The 17,929-nt window shown below is 47.8% G+C and overlaps 3 protein-coding genes across 8 annotated transcripts; 1 reads left to right on the top strand and 2 right to left on the bottom strand.

Annotated features, from left to right (window-relative positions):
* Positions 1-125: 125 nt before the first annotated feature.
* On the bottom strand, positions 126-4,809 carry sf3a1 (splicing factor 3a, subunit 1). Its single transcript, XM_029162519.3, has 16 exons — positions 4,664-4,809; positions 4,462-4,540; positions 3,905-4,014; positions 3,614-3,818; positions 3,273-3,530; positions 3,119-3,193; positions 2,860-3,010; positions 2,571-2,767; positions 2,290-2,407; positions 1,898-2,205; positions 1,547-1,792; positions 1,244-1,451; positions 966-1,117; positions 783-884; positions 615-686; positions 126-516 (listed from the first exon to the last, which is right to left on the bottom strand). The coding sequence occupies exons 2-16, from the start codon at positions 4,507-4,509 to the stop codon at positions 415-417; spliced, it is 2,352 nt and encodes a 783-aa protein (XP_029018352.1). The 5' UTR covers positions 4,510-4,540; positions 4,664-4,809; the 3' UTR covers positions 126-414.
* Positions 4,810-5,718: 909 nt separating this feature from the next.
* Positions 5,719-12,284, top strand: ccdc157 (coiled-coil domain containing 157). Of its 4 annotated transcripts, XR_008695534.1 has the most exons (11): positions 5,721-8,409; positions 8,493-8,643; positions 8,721-9,396; positions 9,479-9,556; positions 9,660-9,832; positions 9,935-10,111; positions 10,525-10,693; positions 10,792-10,931; positions 11,008-11,099; positions 11,176-11,459; positions 11,672-12,284. XR_008695534.1 is itself a non-coding variant. In XM_055511280.1 (10 exons), the coding sequence occupies exons 1-10, from the start codon at positions 8,162-8,164 to the stop codon at positions 11,405-11,407; spliced, it is 2,118 nt and encodes a 705-aa protein (XP_055367255.1). In that variant the 5' UTR covers positions 5,719-8,161; the 3' UTR covers positions 11,408-11,504. The 4 variants fall into 4 exon arrangements, 3 of the variants coding, with proteins under 3 accessions (XP_055367255.1, XP_055367254.1, XP_029020069.1); XM_055511280.1 differs by lacking the exon at positions 11,672-12,284 and having other exon boundaries at positions 5,719-8,409; positions 11,026-11,099; positions 11,176-11,504; XM_055511279.1 differs by lacking the exon at positions 11,672-12,284 and having other exon boundaries at positions 11,176-11,504.
* Positions 12,285-12,431: 147 nt separating this feature from the next.
* slc7a4 (solute carrier family 7 member 4) lies at positions 12,432-17,857 on the bottom strand. Of its 3 annotated transcripts, XR_008695535.1 has the most exons (6): positions 17,704-17,857; positions 15,721-16,779; positions 14,940-15,646; positions 14,731-14,839; positions 13,953-14,252; positions 12,432-13,368 (listed from the first exon to the last, which is right to left on the bottom strand). XR_008695535.1 is itself a non-coding variant. In XM_029164226.3 (5 exons), exons 2-5 carry the CDS (start codon positions 16,700-16,702, stop codon positions 14,065-14,067), a joined length of 1,986 nt encoding a protein of 661 aa, XP_029020059.1. In that variant the 5' UTR covers positions 16,703-16,779; positions 17,704-17,857; the 3' UTR covers positions 12,432-14,064. The 3 variants fall into 3 exon arrangements, 2 of the variants coding, with proteins under 2 accessions (XP_029020059.1, XP_029020060.1); XM_029164226.3 differs by having other exon boundaries at positions 12,432-14,252; XM_029164227.3 differs by lacking the exon at positions 17,704-17,857 and adding an exon at positions 17,312-17,694 and having other exon boundaries at positions 12,432-14,252.
* Between the last annotated feature and the right edge of the window lie 72 nt (positions 17,858-17,929).

Raw genomic sequence — 17,929 nt, 5'->3', positions numbered from 1 at the left:
TTTACTCCACGCCAATGCGTCACTGCCTGAGTCTGTAACATAACTGGGCATCTGATAGATCGTGATGCAATTATTAGTCAATGGCTTCATCGAATGTCTAACACCGCAAAAACAACACAGGCAGATTCATATTTCTGAAGTTCTTTACTTAAATGAGGGAACATTAGGAGGCTTTACATTTTCCACAGTACTGTTTATCAACATCTACACACTAAGGGTTTTGTGATGACATGTCTACACAGCGTGCAATTCACTGAGCACTGCGAGTAAAGGTTGACATGTAGGAAAAGCACGCCCATCACACAGAAGTGTATGAAAATGCTATATAATCATGAAAATGATAGTTAAACTAAGATTTAAAAAAAAAAAAAAAGGACCCGGCTGAGTAAAATGTTTTTCTTCCTGCTGCTTGGCTCACTTCTTCCTTCCACCTCGTTCCTTTAGTGCCAAGTGAATGATTGAACCATTGCTCATGTTGTAATAGGCCAGGGAGTTGGAATCCTTGATGAAAATGCCCTACACAAGGAAAAAAAAGTTCAACAATATTATTCAGTGTGCATTTTGATAAATGCACATGCAACGACAAATGTTCCAACTAGGGTAAACAAGTTTACCTCATACTGTAGCTTCTGTTTTCCCGCTGGCATCCCTGTGGCTTCATGGATTTTGACTTTAATGACAGACACCTGTGTACACATTGCATTTGCACAGTGGTAAGACTAGAGCATGCGCTCTGGAATATTCACGAGAAGAAGGGAAACAATTGGGTAACATATGCAAACCTGGTCTGTGAGCGGGACAGTGAAATTCAGTACTTGGCCATTTAGCTTCCATTCGGTCTTGTCCTGCATGTTGGGAACCTGGACTTTAACTGCCACAGGACCCTGGAAAGGAAAACAAGTTACTTATTGCTACTACTACTACTACTAATTATAATAATATCACAGCTTGCTGCACTAACAAACCTTATTTCGACGAAGGTACTCCTCCTCTGGAATGAGATTGTCCTCCGTTTTCATTTTCTTGCTAAGTGGCTCATCGTCATGAGGTGGAGGTGGGTGAGAAGGAGGTGCAGGAACTGTTGGTGGCTGTGGCACCGGAGGAGCTGGAACAAAAGCTGAAGAAAAAAAAAGGACATGCTATCTAAAAGTCCATTTTCTAAATGTGTACAATATAATCAGACTTGCTTATTTCAACTATGCCATTTATCCTCCGGTGTGAATAATGGGAACCTTCATCTTACCAGCTGGAACAACCATGGGGGGTGGTCTGGGGGCCATGATGTGAGGTGCTGTTGGAGGCATGGGAACCACATTGATACGGGGAGCAGGAATCATGGGAGGCATTGATGCAATGACTTGTCCCGGCGCAAGACGCACCACGGGGGCAACAGGAGGTCTCGGAATTACAGGCACAGCAGACAGGAGCGTCGTGCGCACTGGAGGTGGCACCTGTAGCAAACACATTAGTTAACCATGAGATGTACGTTTAAAAAGAGAAATATTAAAATAGAATAAATTATAATTTTTGTAAAACATTAACTCACAGCAGAGGGTGGGCGAGGCACTGTGACAGGAGGGCTGGGTTTAGACAAAATAGGTGCAGCGGAGGGAATGGGAGGCTGGTGATGAATTTCACTTGGCTTGCTAGGTCCAATCTTCTCTTTAGTATCATCCTCTCCCACCAGTCCTTTGGCCTTGTGAATGGCTTCAATCTGCTCTTGCAAGGTGATGTTGGCCTGTGCTGCCTGTTGCGTACGTGCCATGCTACCTGAATGGCCATCCCATGTGACCTGAAGGAAGAAGGGAAACAAAACAACACAAATTTAAAATATTCTTCCATTCTTTTTAGATAACCTTGGTCATATCCTGTGCTTTTGTCTGATAACTGTTCTCACCTTTTCCTCTGGCTTCTGGATTTCTTCCTCACCAATCTTTTTACCAATCGCTGTCTCTTCCACACCAAAGATATCAGTACGCCTCTCAGCCAGCTGTTTCAAGCTGCTTTCGATATCCAATCCAGGAGCATAGACTTCATCCTCTATCTGCCTCTCTTTGATTATGCGGTCTCTCTGCTCCAGCCAGCGTGGGTCCAGCAGGCCAATACGCATGTGCTCCTGCATCTTACTGACTGGGATCTTCTCACCAGTAATTGGTGAGATAAGGTACTCATCTGGAGTTGAAATGGAGGCCTGTATCTTCGAAGCTGGAAAGCAAAGATAACATTAGAAAAGTAAACAGTGTACATACTGTAGTAGGTGCCTTTCAAAGGTTTGAAAGCATAAGTTACCTTTGGGGTCATAGTCTCTGCGAATAATAACATGGTCTGGAGTTGGAGGCAGTGGAGGGGGCATGGGGCGGTCTGGAGGCATGGGAACCTTCATAACATCATCTTCGTCGTCAGATCCCTTGAAATCAGGAAGGAAACACTTAATACCAGCTGTTACTTTAATTTAATCTTTTAGCAAAGCACCGCCACATGTTCTACAATTAGCTTGTGATATCCACATAAAAAAAGCAAATACTAATCATAGACCCAACACAATATTGAATTAATTATTTGTTCCTTACCTCGTCCATGTCCTGTACTTGTGTGTCTTGATCAGGCTGTGAGGGCTGACCCTCATTTCGACCCTTTTGTTCAGCGTCCTCATCATCACTTTCAACCTCCATCTCAACCTCCTCACTTTCTCCAAACTTCTCATAACGCTCTTGAATTAGGATGCGAGCGCCAAGCTCCTCGGGAGAGGTGGGTGGTGGGAAGTGGCCTGGAGAAACAAAACACCAATAAAGACAACTGATTCTGGCAACAATTAGGGGTTTACAAAATAAACAGTTCTATTTACTGTGCCGTAATTACCCTGTTCGTTAGGCTGGAAATCCACTGTCTCGACCACTACAAAGTCATGCCAGTCAATTTGGGCATATGCCACCCGTTCCCTCTCTCTTTCCTCCTCCTCCTTCTTTCTCTCACGCTCCTGGAACTTTGCCCACTCCACACGGTACCTCACCTGGTGTTTGAAGAGTAGAACAGCTTATTAGCATATGCAATAAAGAATCAATGCTTGCATGCGACACTGTCGCAGGTAAATTATTACAATAAATCAATAAATGATTACCTGGTCCATAACCTCTTTTGGATTCTCAGCCTCTTTCTTCATCTTGACCAACAGCCCTTTGGGAGGAATCAGTATCTAGACAATAGAGACAAAATTAAGCATTACCGCAAAGTAAAAAACAAATAAACATACATTAGGCAATCTGTAAGCTCACTTTTGTGTACTGCTCAACCAGCTTGGTGAAGTAGTTGAAAAGGCTGTGCTGTGGTCGCAGAAAGTCAAACTGGTAGTTCCTCTGTTCTTTCTGCATCAGCTGAGTGAGAAACTGGCGACCATTGCGAGCAACAAACTGGGCAGTGAGCTTGACAACGTCAAGGTCAAATGCTGAGATTGATGGAGGATCTGCAATGAACTCATACTCAGGAGGAGGTTCTTTAGGAACAATAATTTCCTGGATCACTTGGGACTGCACCTATGGGCAAATATAAAATATTAGTTTTGATGGACATATACTACTGATCATAAGAACAAAAACAAGATTAGGCACCCTCTTACTTTTTGAGGAAGCTGCTGAGACTGCTGCATAGTCTGCTGCATAACCTTAGGTACTGCTGCAGACGGCTCCTGTGCTTTGCCCTCCTTGAATTCATTAACCTTGTGCCGATAATAGGCATGGTAGGGGTCGTTGGGGTTGAGGAAATTAAACTTTGGGTTGTTGATCTCATTCTGACGAATTCGTGCTTCAAACTCGGGCCCGTTCCTGTGAAATTCCAAAATATTAGCCATGAAATTGACATTTAGGCGAGACCGTGGCTGTACTAAACGGTGACGTGTCGAAAAACCAACCTGGCAACAAAGCTGGCTGTCTTGTCAACTATGTTTCGGACCTCGGGAGGTGGATATATAATACCAACTATGGGTTTGGTAGCTGGGGTTTCCTCTGTTGGTACATCACTCTGTGAACAGCATTTATGACAGCACAAGATCAACACACCTTCACCACGATAACAAACTCAATCACCATCTCTTGCCACTTAATCAAATGCCAGCTGACGTTATTATGAATTGGAATAACTGAAACACGAATTTGTATCTAAACACTTTATACTTTATACCTTCACTATATAAGATGCAGTATAGAAATACTCTTAAACAATTACGGCTCTATCATTTTCCTATATAACCCGGGGTAATCTGATGCTGGGCGTCTGGGCTGCCGGTTCCGTGAGTGAGATGGCGCTCAAGAACAAGAAGCTAAACACCTGTACGCCAAACTAAGGCCTAGAATGACACCAGCGCGAATAACGCTCATGTTTACATGGTTAACCCAACAGTCCGCTCGTTTCCTGAGAAAAGGCCTGGCTACACTGCTAGCCATAACTAGCTAGCCTCCGGCGCGTTACCTTGTTGTTGAGCTCCGGCTGAACGATCTGAACAGGCCCCGGCGGCATGGCTGCGTCTTTTCGTGGAGATGAGCGCTACCTATAAATACACAACAAATATCCAGACTATCTGTAGCCGCAAGCTATTAAACACGGATACAATGTGTTAGTTACGCGATATACAACACATATAAGCCAAATCTCGCTATGGTGGAACACTTACTCCGTCGCGCGGACGTTGACCCAATGGAGGATTATTACTTCCGGTGTCGTGCCAAATAGTGATAGCTGCACGCGGGAGCGCGCGCCGCTTCGCAAAGACGTGTATCGGTCTAAGGCAGCTGCTTATTTCGGGTTTAAATTGTCGTAACCGTTAAATATTATCCGGTAGTGATGGGTAGATGAGGCGTCATGAAACGTTTCGACACATTGCAAAACTGTATTGATACTGTGTCGATACTGTGTCACTGAATACTGACACCTGCTGGACATTAAAACTCCCTACAGGCAACTTAGTTGACAGACTCAGCTGACACTGATTTTGTGACTTAATATATACAATAATATAATTTAAGCTATTGTATGTTATATAGTATTATTTCACATCTTCATTTACATTTAAAATTTATATTTTTAGATACAGTCGATAAAGTGTATCATAACGTAAAAATCTAAGTGAACATGTTGTGAATGAAGATGCCTTTTTTTTAAAACAAATATGGTCTCTCTGCCCACTGCAATGAGGAGATCTTGCCAAAGGTTATCTAGAAACAACACACTGACATTTTAGTAAGCGATTTCCAAACAAGAAACAAATAATGCTGAATAACATGACTGAAGTGGGTGCAGACAGCTGCTGTTCTGACTGCAGTCTACTGACGGCCTCATTGCACTTGGAGGAACTGCGGAACCAGAGTGATTTAAATCTAGGGTCTAAAAGTGTTGCTGGGGTCAACACACTGTGAGGTGGTTTTGTTTAAATAGGAAAGTTCTGTCAAACAAATACGAAATTTAACCTGCATAAAATAATATGATTAGTAAAGAGTCACTTTGGAAATTAATCTGAATTCATATGGATTAAGTGAAAACTTTAAAATTAATTAATTATTTTAATACTACACTTTCACTTCATCATAAAATTAAATCATAAAAGAAACCTTATTTTTCGATATGGGATGAATTATAGATGAATTTGACTATGAACGGCAAACGCTCAGGGATTCCTTTCGGCAGATGCAGCCCGACACATGCGCTTCCTTATAAACACAGTCTGGCGCGTCAGACGGTGACTGATACAGGAACTGTATCGGTCACGTGCTTTCCCAACGCGATACGCGCACCGACACAGTGTTTCGCTCTAAGAGCTCGACGCAGGCGCCGACGCATCGGTGTTGCCGGACCCATCACTACTATCCGGTATATATTTTCCGATGGACGACTTGTTGATCGTAACTGTTTATCTTTGACATGACGCCAGGACTCAGCGGATGTACGACTCATTATTACAGCAACATGTTTGTTCTACATGTGTTTACGACGCTTGTGTCTGCCTGAAACTGCCGACGACGACAGTTTACACTGTATGAAATAAAAAATATCGGTTATTTTACCACTTTTAATATATGTATGAAGCCAGTTAAACCAGTAAGATGCTGCCAAAAAGTGATGAAGCCGATTCCTTTTTGATTAGGAGCTTATTTTTGCCTAATTTTAATATGTACGTAAAGGTTTTTCACGTTTAGAGCACAAAGACAGAGGCTTTATTGTATGTGGAGATGGTGGAAGTCTGGGGCAAAGCTCTGCCCCTCCTGTCATTTGTAGCACAGGGGAGAAACCACACGTTACAGCAGCCAGGTTGTGGGAGTCTTTTTTTTTTCTTTGGAGAAGTGGCCCGTTTCCTGGGTGGTGAGGTGAAGGCCAGGGTTATTTGTAGGGTGACACATTTATTGAATGATAATTTTGATTTGGTATTTGTGTTTAAAAAAAAAAACAGGCTACAGAGCGTGATGAGGGGTTTAAAACAGAGTATGAGGGGGTGTTTGTATCGTATTTGGTCACTAGATGGCGACACCTCGCTGGCAGAGATGACCTCGAAATTCTGAAACAGACATTTTTCACACATTTTTTCAGACAGTTCTCAAATTCTCAACGGCACCGTGTAATTGAGCTCAGATTTTTTCATCCGTTTTATTTTAACCACTACAAACGCTTGATTCCACCACAGAGTAAAAGTGTGTGCGTGTGTGTGTCCTTACACTGGATGTTCATGGTGGTAGTGCAGACGTCCACCAGCAGCTCCTTGGTTTTCGCTGCGTTGATCTGGAGGTGGTTCCTTTGGCAGCAGTCCACAAAGCTTTGGACAGGTTTTCTGTATTCTCTGTCGCTGTCATTCGTGACCAGACAATGGCAGGGTCATCACATAACCTGGTGACAGGATGCTGAGTTGAATGTGAAGTCTGCAGTGTGAGCAGTGAACAGAACCGCAGGGGTTGACTTGGGAAGTACTTTGCACACCGTATTATAAAGATTCAGGAAGAGAATCAATTCATATTCTAACATTTAAAACTACTCAATCTTATGAGTCCTACATAAAGATAAATGCTGAACCAAAACATTATTCTGTCTTTTACATTCACAATTATTGATTATGCAGAAAAAGTCATCATTCAGTGTATCTCACTGAATATCTGTCATTTGGAGAAATGGGATGGTAGTAAATGTGTTTGTGTATTGAATGGATTGCAGTTTGCAGTCTCACATAAAACAGCATGAGCATGGTCTGACAATGGCCCATGATTAAGCCCAGAGACGCAGGGCCACAGTGGAGCAGGGTTCTGTACGCATACATGGTGAAAAGTAATATTCAATAAGTAATATTCAAAGTGCATTTATTCAAGCTTCTCAGGGGATCAAGCAACTAGTTATGCTTCATAACCTTATACTGCTAGAAACATGTATGACAAGTGAATAGTTACAGTCTACAACTCTCAAACTTTATTCAGTATAATTCACTTTACAGCAGTCTTCAATTGGCAAAGAGTGATTAGAGCCAAAGTTTTTGATCAGAAGCTTATTTCTGTCTTACTTTAAATTCACCTCTGACCTAAAACAAGGAACGTGCTGTTTGCTGAAGGCTCTCTTCTGTCCGTTTACCTTGATCTCTAATGTGGTGATGCTAACAAGATGCACTGGATGTTTATTGAGTCTGTTAATATATCCAAGCAGAGCTGCGTGAGTTGAGCTCTGTGCAGTCGAAAGCACACACAGGTGGAAATACAAACATATTGCTGCAATAACGAGTCGTAGATCTGAGTCCTAGCGTCATGTCCTATAATTAAATCGTTAGTTACGATCGACGACTGCTGTAAAACGAATTATAATGATTACTGCAGTTGTTTAAAATCTAAAAGACGGTGCATCGCTACCACCACTGGACAATGTCTAGCAGATAGTATTTACAAGTTAAATACAATTAACCGAAATAAGCAGCTGTAGTCTCAAACCCGAACAATACGCGTTTACGACGCGATGCGCGCTCCCGCGTACGACGGCAATCGATTTTTGGCAGACAGCCACTTTTTGGCATGACACCTGTAACGTGCCGCAAAGCATCATGGAACTTGAAGTGCTTATATGCGGGTTGTCACGGAGATGAGACATCAACAGCTATCTACTGCACTAACGCCACGTTGCAAAGCATAAACTTAGCCTCAGTTCAGTCATGAGTCAGTTCCTGGGTCGCCAGGACTGTATCGAAAGCCTCCGAAAAGACCTGGTGGACCTCCAAGGTGCAGTTCTGGACGTCTTCTCTAGAACCGGACCGGTCCGCTTTTCATCCTGGAAGTTCCCCGACAAGCTTTCGTGTAACCTGGACATGGTGGTTTTGTTGGAGCAGTATGACTTTGTGGACGGGGAGGATGCGTTTAATCAGCATTCCCACATCGTGCTGCTGGAGCTCGTCATTGACAGGTAGCGTTAGTAGATTGAATCATAATAATAAAATATTACTGAAAGCTAAAAAGCGATTTGGTTTCTTTCCCTCTGTGAACAAGACTCCTGCTTCTGCTACAGAGCTTCAATTGTTATGTTGAGCAGCTGAGGTGCAGGCGCAGGAGAGAAGACACCCAGCACACAGGATGCCAGTCAGTTGGCCTTGTAGTCAGAAACTACTGGAGTAACCTAGTTCAGCTGTCCAATTGTAAGGTGAGCATAGGTTAGAGAAAAAAGTCAAGCAAATGTTAAGTACAAACTGATTCTAAAGGCCTAATTTTCTTTATTAGGACAGAAAACCCCAAACGTGTGACGGTGAGACAGAGACGGCGTCTTCTGTTTCCTCCCACATGAGCTCAGCGAGTGACGGCTGCAGACCCGCTTTAGCTGCTTGGCCTTCAACGGACTCCCTGGAGCGTTTGCCACAGAATCGGCCCTCCTCCGGTCCGAATCCCAAGAACTCACTCTACCCTAGGGATAGCGTGTGCAGCGTGAGCTGCCAGACGGTGGAACCGTCCCTGGTTCCCTGCGACGCCTGCCGCGGAGTGCAGTCCCTCCTGAGGAGGACGGGGGAGGCGCTGGTGGAGCTGCTGCGGGCCGAGGGCCTGCCCTGCTCCCTCCAGCCTCTCTTGGCGGCGGTGGAGGACACAGTGGGGGTGGGAGACATGACGGCGGGCGACGTCGCCCAGTGGGCGGGCGAGCAGCTCAGGGACACGCGGCGGCTGGCGAAGCACCTGCAGGAGGTCCGGGGCACCGTGCGGCCCCTCAGGGACCAGTTAGCGGCGTCGGAGGCAGAGCGGAAGCAGTGCAAGGCCCGGTTGGACAAAGCGCGGAACGAGTTCGAGCGGGAGACGGAGAAGCGCCAGGCAAACGTAGTGCAGCTGGAGTTTTCGCTGAGGAAAGCGCAGAGGTGCGTGAAAGAGACGGAGCAACGGCTGCAGGAGGAACAACAACAACGTAGAAGAGGTGCAGAGATGAAGAAAGGTGATGGATGCTCACTGAGATCTATTGGTACTGATGCATGTGTCATTTTGTTTGTGTGTGACAGAGATGCTGAACTGGGAGGAGGGTGATGCCAGGCTTAAAGAGAAGGCGGCGCTGCAACAAGATTCACTGCAAGCACTCGGTAAGAAGCTGTAGGCGTCACATTCAGCGCTGCGTTTTTAATATCGCCTGCTTGCTTTGGTGGGACAGACCCATATGATAGGACTAACATTACTGTGTGGCAGCGTGTGAAAACAAGGCACTGCAGGAGAAAGTGAGGACCCTGCAGCGACTTGAACACGAAGCTCGCTGTGACCTGCAAGAAAGAGTCCAGCAGCTGGAGGGTCAGATCTCTGAAACCCGAGTCCTCCTTGACAAAGAAAGTGCCAAGTACCGCAGCGCGTGTCGTCAGCAGGAGGTCGTGTCTCTGCACAACATCCTCTCCCACATTCGTGCTCACATATCAGAGTGGTCCAACCCGTTCAAACAGGTGTTGGTGACTTTTCCTCTCCGCGTCCAGTCCATGCAGGCGAAGCAGAGAGCCTTGCTGGAGAGGGTGAACGTGCTCGACGAGGACCGCGAGGATCTTCAGAGGCAGCTGGATGAGTCAGAGGAGCGACAGGCCGACCTGCGCGATCAGCTGCGACGGGTCGCAGAGGAGAAGGAGCAGCAGAGGGCTCAGCTCCTCAAAGAGCAGGTGCCTCAAGATTCAAGACTCAGAAAACTTTATTAATCCCACAGGGAAATTATTTTGCACACTTTGATCGCTGTCACCGTTGGAGGTACACACAAGATGGAGGGGAGATTAGAAATAAGAATGCTAACACATCTACACACGCTCACATCTAATTACTAGTCCATTTTATTGTCAAAGTACACTCCCAGGTATTTGTACTCGGTTACCAACTCCACCTCTTCATTTTTAATAGTGAGAGGGGTGACAGCACTCACAGATTTCCTAAAGTCTGATGTTCAGTTGGAGGTGGTTCTGTCCATCTCTCCCTGATACTCTGTGACATCACCACCCTGGATACATCCATCAAAGCCCTTGGTCCCGGTGTCCGTACAGTACTTACACCTGTACTAAACATGCTCTTGTGTATCCAACAGGACCTCTACTCAGAGCTCCACAGGGAGAAGCAGATTCTAGAAACACGGATTGGGAATTTACAGAACACTGTGACGGAGCTGAAGGAACACGTGGACGCGTTACAGGAGAGAGAGAGGCTGTTAGTGGCGTTCCCAGAGCTCAGCCCTCCGACTCAGGACCAACCGCAGAGTAAGCATCTGTTTGTCCCTCATCATCTCGCATGCCTCCGCACCTCATCTCACGCCACGGCGAATGTTTACATGGAATGTTTCTCGCATCCTTAAAAGCAACGGGAAATGTGCTTTTGGATATGGAGCAACAGCTGAGGGCCAATAACACTCGCATCCAGGTTCTGGAGAAGGAAAACTCTACTCTGCACGGCAGCCTTGAGAAACTGAGGCAGAGAGCTCAGCAACACGCCTCCACGGTGGGAGACACGTGAAGAGTGTCGTCGCTGTTTGGTTTTTATTTTTTATATCAGACCTCTGCATTGTTTCCAACAGGGCGCCTCGCCTCAGCAGACGTCAGGCATTTCTCTACCCAGCACTCCTTTAGAAAAACAGCAAAGTGCCCCCACACAGATGCACAGTCCACTGTAGGTGCATGTATTACCTTATAACGCACACAATATGAATACAGCTTTAACTTTAACGTCATTTCTATTTGCACAGAGAGAGCAGCAGTGACGCTCGAGCAGGATTCAACAACAGAGGAAAGGAAGCACGAGGTGGAGACCGGGATCTGGAGCCAGAGGCGCTGGGGGATCGCGTGTCTGCCGCCACTCCCTCGTCCTTGCAAGTTCACGTTCAGTCCCTCCACCTCAACACAGGTGCCACTGTTGCTAAAGGCCGCGCAAAAACACATAGTGCCTCTGTCGGAGGCTCGAATTACCGGAGGAAGTGAAGGCGTGTTCGCTACTAGGAGGCAGCTTTATTCACAGCTGACACAGCTTCATGTAAGGAGTCCTTGCAATAGCTCATAAAAATATTTTCTACATTAATATGTTTTGTGTTGTAAATTATACTATGATACACTTATGTTTAATAGTACATGACATTTGATTACCAGGTAAAGCTGGTAAGCTGTGGCTTGTTACTGCCCTTCACTGCTCTAAAGGTTGGGTGTGTTTGTGGATATATGAAACCCTTCCCTGTCATACCTCAACAGGTCGACCTCACTGAAGAGTCACGTGGTTCTGATGAAATGTGTCGTAGGTACAACCCTCGAACTTTAAGCCGACAATGACTTGGATGACGTGTACAATGATGTTAAGTGTCGCTGTGTCTGACAAGGGCTGAACCAACAGTTACTATGGAAACAGCACATCAGCGCTTTCAAGGATTCATGCTGGGCTGAATCTCTAGAAGTCTTTATTTCAGTGCGTTCAAGGTTATACCCGTTGTGAGTGAGTGTGAGCGATAATTGCTGCTGCATGAATTTGCAGTGCAGATCATGGATCTGTTTGCAGTGCTGAGGTAAAATGGTCCCAGCTCTGTGGCTTAGACAGGAACAGGAAGCCATTAAACTTAGGTCAGAGCCACTGAAGTCAAACATCTTGTATTTGTTTTTGGAAGTTTATCATCAGAAATCTGACGTTGCGTAATCTATTCGTGACTAACAGTGGACGTCAGTGGCGCCAGCTGTATGTTGGAGTGATGAAGTATGTTGGAATAATCAGCTGGTTTATTATTCTTATTAATACTTATATGGCCCTATCTTATATAACCTATAATCTATAACAATATTTCGTCATCAGTTGTCATTCCTCACTTTGAAAGAATTTCATTTTAGGACATTGTGTGACTTCTGCTTTATTCTTTATGTAAATATGTAAATAGGAGTTAAGTGCAAACATTTAAACAAGTGTTAAACTGACTCTAAGCTACAGTCAGAATGAGCCTTCGTCCAAATAAGACTGCACTCCACATTTTAGATTTTTGTAAATGCTGCTTTCAAAACATTTATTTTTTTGTAACACAGTCCTTTGCATTTTCTACAGACATAGACTAAAACAGAAAGGGATATAATTCTGCAAGAACAGAGTATCATACTAATCAGAAGTAAAAGTACTGGACCTTTTATAAATGTGCTTCCTGGCAAATAAAGAGAGAGAAGAGGTGGGAGGGCGTTCAGCTAAGAAGAGCACCACAGTCATAATGTTTGTCACTGGTGCAGAAAACAGAAGCAGAACGGCGACACTAAACAAACATTTTCAAGGTTGTACAAAACCATCTTGAATCAAACCCTCCAGGTTTGTGTTTTGGTTTATTACTAGAAAGCGTGGCGTCTAAGAAACACACTAATAATTTGAACATTTAAATCATTCAGACTGACTACACGAGCTTTGGAAATCCATCAGCATTGATTACAGAGTGTTTAAGGCCATTTGGTTTCTGACGTAACACATGCAAACACAAACTGAAGTGAATCAAAATATAAATAATAAAGATTTTTACTTTATAAAAGAGCGTCGATTCCATTTGTTGACACGACGGATGCTGTGGGAATGTTTTCAGTATAATCTCGCATGTGTCTTTCTCTAATGTAGGTCAAGCTGCAGACTAGCTGCAGATCTGCTGGGATTACGGAGGCCCATCCCAGATTTCACAGAGCCAGTGTCTGCCTGCTGCTCTGCTGCCCTGTGTATCAGGATTGTTTTCACTGAACAGGATTGTGCTTCATTTAAATATCCAATTAGATTTCTGCTTACTCTTGAAATCAGTTGCATTACAATACAGTGATCTGTGTGCTTTGATTTCTCATAATCTCATGACAACGGGGAGAGAAGGAGGGAGGAGCTGCTGCCTAAAGGTCCGTGGGAAAAACCCACCCGAGTGCAAGAGAAGGTGGTCATGGGATGAGATCTGAAAGATTAAGTAAAGTAAAAAAAAGGTGAAGACTTATGGACGATAATATATGCGAGTAAAAAACAGGACTTCCTTACACAATGTAGGAGACAGAAAAATGACAGATCAAAAAAACCTGGAGCTAAAAATAAATAGAAAATAAATACAGAGATCAACATAAGTCTCTACAGGCAGTGCAGTCACTTCTCCTGAGGCTTTGAGGAGAATGAAAAATGAGAGGAAGGTGAAAGTAGCCACAGCTTCACTGAGAACATGCACGGTGACATCTCCAAAAATGCAGTGGGACATCATCGACCTAGTAACATTTGTAGTGAAGGTTGGTTTTCCAGTTCAAAATCTGCATAAAATGATAAAATGATCCGCTGAGAACATATAACTTCAGTACAGTGAGTCTCACAAAAAAGCACCATACAGCACACAAGCGCGTGGGTTCGATCACACTGGGACGGCTGCGAGGACTGAGCTCGTGTCAGAGGGCGTCGCTACGTGATGTGAGGACAGTAATAAAGCTCTGTGCTGTACACTGGAGTGTCACAAGATATACAAATATGCTTTACGAGACAGAGAGCGTGCATCCTGACCTGCGGTGCGCTTACATCAGCAGAGCAAACGGCTATTCACACACGGACGGGAGCAGCAGTACCAGCAGTAGTAAAGAGGAGAGGCAGGTACGGTAGCGCCAGGCGCGACGCATCATCTCCTGCCCGCGTGCTCGGCGTGAGCCGACGCGTCCGCCTGCCCGTCGGGCTGCACCGACTGCACCGTTTCCACCAGGCTCCCGCTGGGCAGCACCACGTAGCGGGCGGCCATGTCTTTAGGCTGCAGCTCCCGCAGGCCCTCCTTGCTGTGCCAGATCCCGTAGCCGAAGTAGACCAGGAGGCCTGGGGAGAGGGACGGCACAAAACCCGTCAGCGCGGAGGGACTCCTGCACATACTGAGCATGAAGTAATGGAGCGATGGTGACTGAGTGCTGTCTGCTAGTGTCCATCTAGACTGCAGAGTCCTCTGTCGCCCCACGTGTTTGTTTGTCTGTCTACAATTTTCCCTGAACTCACTCCTTCCATTCTGAAATGAAAGTGGCGTTTCCGGTCTTGGGGGTTCTGGTTCCTGGGAGAAACCGTCTAGCCTGTCAGGTGCAATAGCCCGTGAATGCATCTTGTTAACTGACAGTGGCATTTAAATGGTTTAAGCCTTAAGCTAATGTCGCTAATCATGCGCTCCCTCTTATCACCAACGGCATCGACAGTCCAAACAGATCAGCCAGATGTGAAATTCTAACCAATAGAAAGTTTATGCTGATTGAGGCTGAAGTGTTTCTTTGGCCACTGCATGCTGCCTGTGTTCTGGTGGCGTCCTTACCCACAGCGATCCACACGGTGAACCGAATCCAGGTCAGGGGACTGAGCTTCATCATGAGGAACACGTTGATGAGGATGCTGGCACCTGGAGTCAATGGAACCAGAGGAACCTGCACAAGAATGAAAAGAAATCACTCATCCTTGGAATTGGCTTAAAGGGAGTGTTCGTATTTAGCTGTGATCAAGGCGGGGTGTCACGGCGGCGCTCACCTGGAATGTTTTGCTGTTGCCCTGCGGCTCGTGGACCCATATGAGGACCAGGCTGAGGACGAACGCCGAGCTGAAGACCACCAGCAGCAGGGAGAAGCTCCAGACGGGCAGCTGCAGCTGCTGGGTGCCGAACTCCAGCACGGCGCAGAGCGACGCGGCGCTCACTATGAGCGTCAGCACGCAGAAGGCCACCACCTCGCCCGGCTCGCAGTCGCCCAGCACCCGGCCCAGGTACGGCTCCCAGCGGGCCCGGAGCCGGCCCGGCCCGCGCGGCCCCCCCCTCTCCTGCCGCTCCACCAGCTGGAGCTTGTCCGAGAAGGACTCGTACTGCTTCAGCTCTCCGCCGTCCTCGGCGATGGTCTGGGACTCGGACGGCGCCGGCGCCGGCTCGGCGTCGGGGCGGGGCGGCGGCGAGGCGCTGCCTTTGGGGCCGCTTTTGTCGGGCTGGAAGCGCAGCACGATGACGCTGGCGGCCACGAAGGTGTAGGCCAGGAGGGTGCCGATGGACAGGAACTGGACCAAGGCCTCCAGGTCGAAGATGAGCGCCATGGTGGCCATGAGGACGCCGAACACCAGGATAGCGTTGACGGGCACCTTGGTGACGGGGTTGACGCGCGCGAAGACGGAGAAGAACAAGCCGTCGTCCGCCATGGCGTAGACGATGCGCGGGAGAGAGAAGAGATTGCAGAGCAGCACCGTGTTCATGGCTGCGAAGAGGGACGGAGCCGAGAGTCACAACACAATCCGCTCACACAAAACCACGGCTAAGAAGGACACTCACCACAGATGGAGCCCACTGCCACCACGATCCCAGCCCAGCTGTAGCCGCGGCGGAAGAAGGCGTCCGCCAGCGCCGAGTTGGGGTCCAGCGAGTGCCACGGCACCATCAGGGTCAGCACCGTGGACACCAGGACGTAGGCGGTGGCCGCCAGCGCCAGGGAGACGGCCGTCGCCACGGGAACGGCCTTCTGCGGGTTCTTGGCCTCCTCGCTGGACGACGCGATCACGTCGAAGCCCACGAACGCGTAGAAGCACGTGGCCGAGCCCGCCAGGATGCCGGAGAGCCCGAACGGCGCGAAGCCGCCTTCCTTCTGGCTCCAGTTGGCCGGCTCGGCCAGCACGAAGCCGAACACCAGGATGAACACGATCACCGCCATGCTGATGGTGGAGAAGATGTGGTTGAGGTACGAGGACACCTGAACGCCGAAGGATATGAAGAAGGAGGCGACTATTAGGATGCCCGCGGCGAGCAGGTCGGGGTAATGGGCCAGGAAGGGCACGTTCCACTGCATGACGTGCGTCTCGGTGAAGTTCTGAATCGCGTGGTTAAAGATGGAGTCCAGGTAGCCGCTCCAGGCGCGCGCCACCGCCGCGCCGCCGATCATGTTCTCCAGGACCACGTTCCAGCCGATGAGGAAGGCCCACACCTCCCCCACCGACACGTAGGTGAACATGTAGGCGGAGCCCGTCTTGGGGATGCGCGCCCCGAACTCGGCGTAGCAGAACGCCGCCAGCAGGGACGCCACGCCCGCGAAGAGGAAGGACAGGATGACGGCGGGCCCCACCATGTCCTTGGCCACGGTCCCCGTCAGGACGTAGAGCCCGGAGCCCACCATGCCGCCGACGCCCATCAGGGTCAGGTCCAGCGTGGAGAGGCAGCGCTTCAGCGACGTCGCCATCATGTCCTCGTCCAGCGTCTTGAGGCGGTTCAGTCGCTGACACAGGCGCACGGCCGGCGCGCAGCCGCTCTGGCACGTCGCCATGGTTACGGGGTGAGACGGGCCAGGTGGACGGTGTCGCAACAGTTAGACCGGCTCCATGGCCTCTTTATGCAGCCGACCTGCGGACGAGACAACAAGCGCTGGGATCAACAGTGACGGGTAAACACGGGAACGGGAAAAGCCAGAACCAGCGGGGTCAAAGGTTAAGTTAGTTACTACTGTAGTTGTTTGTGGCAGGGATGCACTTTGTGTCCTGAAAACAAGGCTGAATCGAGTTCGACTCCTGGAGCGTGACGTCCCTTTTGCGTGAACGCATTTAGGAAATAATGTTATGTCATGTTATAAATAATAAAACCTGCGAGTTAGTTTCGTTTAAGCTTTGGTACCGCGGACTCAAACGTTCCAAACGGCAAATTCCTGGCGGTAACTCAAACAATCAGCGCCAACAGGCCCATCAAGATGCAGTGACTGGAAGTTTTCCAGTCTGAATACCGATTTTATCTGGATTTTGCTAAGGGGCCTTTATTGCTACCGGACACCAAGCCAGTCCACGTCACCTAAAGCCATCGCATCGTGTGTAATATAAAAATCTCGAAACACAGCAACGATACAGCACGTGTTTTTTTAAATAAATTTTTAACCATAAACTACCTCTTTATCCTTGTCATGAGAGCAGCTTAGTTCTTCTAGTCGGTTCGGGCGGTGGAATATCAGATTCCTGCTTTAACAGGCGTATGGCGACAACAGGATGCTCCTGCAATTACGTAACGCCTTATTCCCACCACAACAAGAAGTAGACTGATAAAAGCGACGCGTTGCTTTATAGAAAACATTCACGGACGCGCTGTACTGTGCAAAAAACCAACAAACGTCGTTTAAATTATTAATAATTCATAACAAAATGGCAACGGACGCAGCTTCAGACACTTTGCCGCTGCTGGATGTAGAGGAGAGCGACGCGGCGTCGGTCCCGCCGGAAGCAGGTGTGATTTAGCGGGACGACGCGTCCATCAGTGCAGGCAGAAAAGCGGCGGCCGCGTTACCGTCGTTGTGCAGGTTCTCTCGTCTGGGCCGCGAGGAGCTGTCCGGCATCGTCCGCCGACGGAGCCGAAGGTGCGCCGACGACTGCGAGCGAGGTTCGCCCGGGCTGCTTCTTAAAGGCGCAGGCTCCTGTGGCGCCGGTGAAGGTGCGTCTCCATCTGACGGAGCGGCGCAGAGGGAGAGTCCGGAGCCTGTGCGCATGCGCTCCACAGCGGCGGCCAACAAGCA

Source organism: Betta splendens, chromosome 9 (assembly GCF_900634795.4).
Source record: "Betta splendens chromosome 9, fBetSpl5.4, whole genome shotgun sequence".
Lineage (NCBI taxonomy): Eukaryota > Metazoa > Chordata > Actinopteri > Anabantiformes > Osphronemidae > Betta > Betta splendens.
The sequence above is the reverse complement of the archived record's forward strand: the minus strand, read 5'-3'. Positions and strand labels throughout refer to the sequence as shown.

What these genes read in the sequence shown, in the direction of transcription:
- sf3a1 (XM_029162519.3), bottom strand. Translation starts at nt 4,509, where the DNA reads ATGCCGCCGGGGCCTGTTCAGATCGTTCAGCCGGAGCTCAACAACAAG. An exon ending in AGCCGGAGCTCAACAACAAG is followed by an intron (nt 4,015 to 4,461) that starts GTAACGCGCCGG and finishes TGCTGTTCACAG; the next exon opens with AGTGATGTACCAACAGAGGA. An exon ending in TTTCCAGCCTAACGAACAGG is followed by an intron (nt 2,768 to 2,859) that starts GTAATTACGGCA and finishes TTGTTTCTCCAG; the next exon opens with GCCACTTCCCACCACCCACC.
- ccdc157 (XM_055511279.1), top strand. Translation starts at nt 8,162, where the DNA reads ATGAGTCAGTTCCTGGGTCGCCAGGACTGTATCGAAAGCCTCCGAAAA. An exon ending in CTGGAGCTCGTCATTGACAG is followed by an intron (nt 8,410 to 8,492) that starts GTAGCGTTAGTA and finishes TCTGTGAACAAG; the next exon opens with ACTCCTGCTTCTGCTACAGA. An exon ending in TTCAGCTGTCCAATTGTAAG is followed by an intron (nt 8,644 to 8,720) that starts GTGAGCATAGGT and finishes TTTCTTTATTAG; the next exon opens with GACAGAAAACCCCAAACGTG.
- slc7a4 (XM_029164226.3), bottom strand. Translation starts at nt 16,702, where the DNA reads ATGGCGACGTGCCAGAGCGGCTGCGCGCCGGCCGTGCGCCTGTGTCAG. An exon ending in GGCAGTGGGCTCCATCTGTG is followed by an intron (nt 15,647 to 15,720) that starts GTGAGTGTCCTT and finishes CCCTCTTCGCAG; the next exon opens with CCATGAACACGGTGCTGCTC. An exon ending in GCAACAGCAAAACATTCCAG is followed by an intron (nt 14,840 to 14,939) that starts GTGAGCGCCGCC and finishes ATTCTTGTGCAG; the next exon opens with GTTCCTCTGGTTCCATTGAC.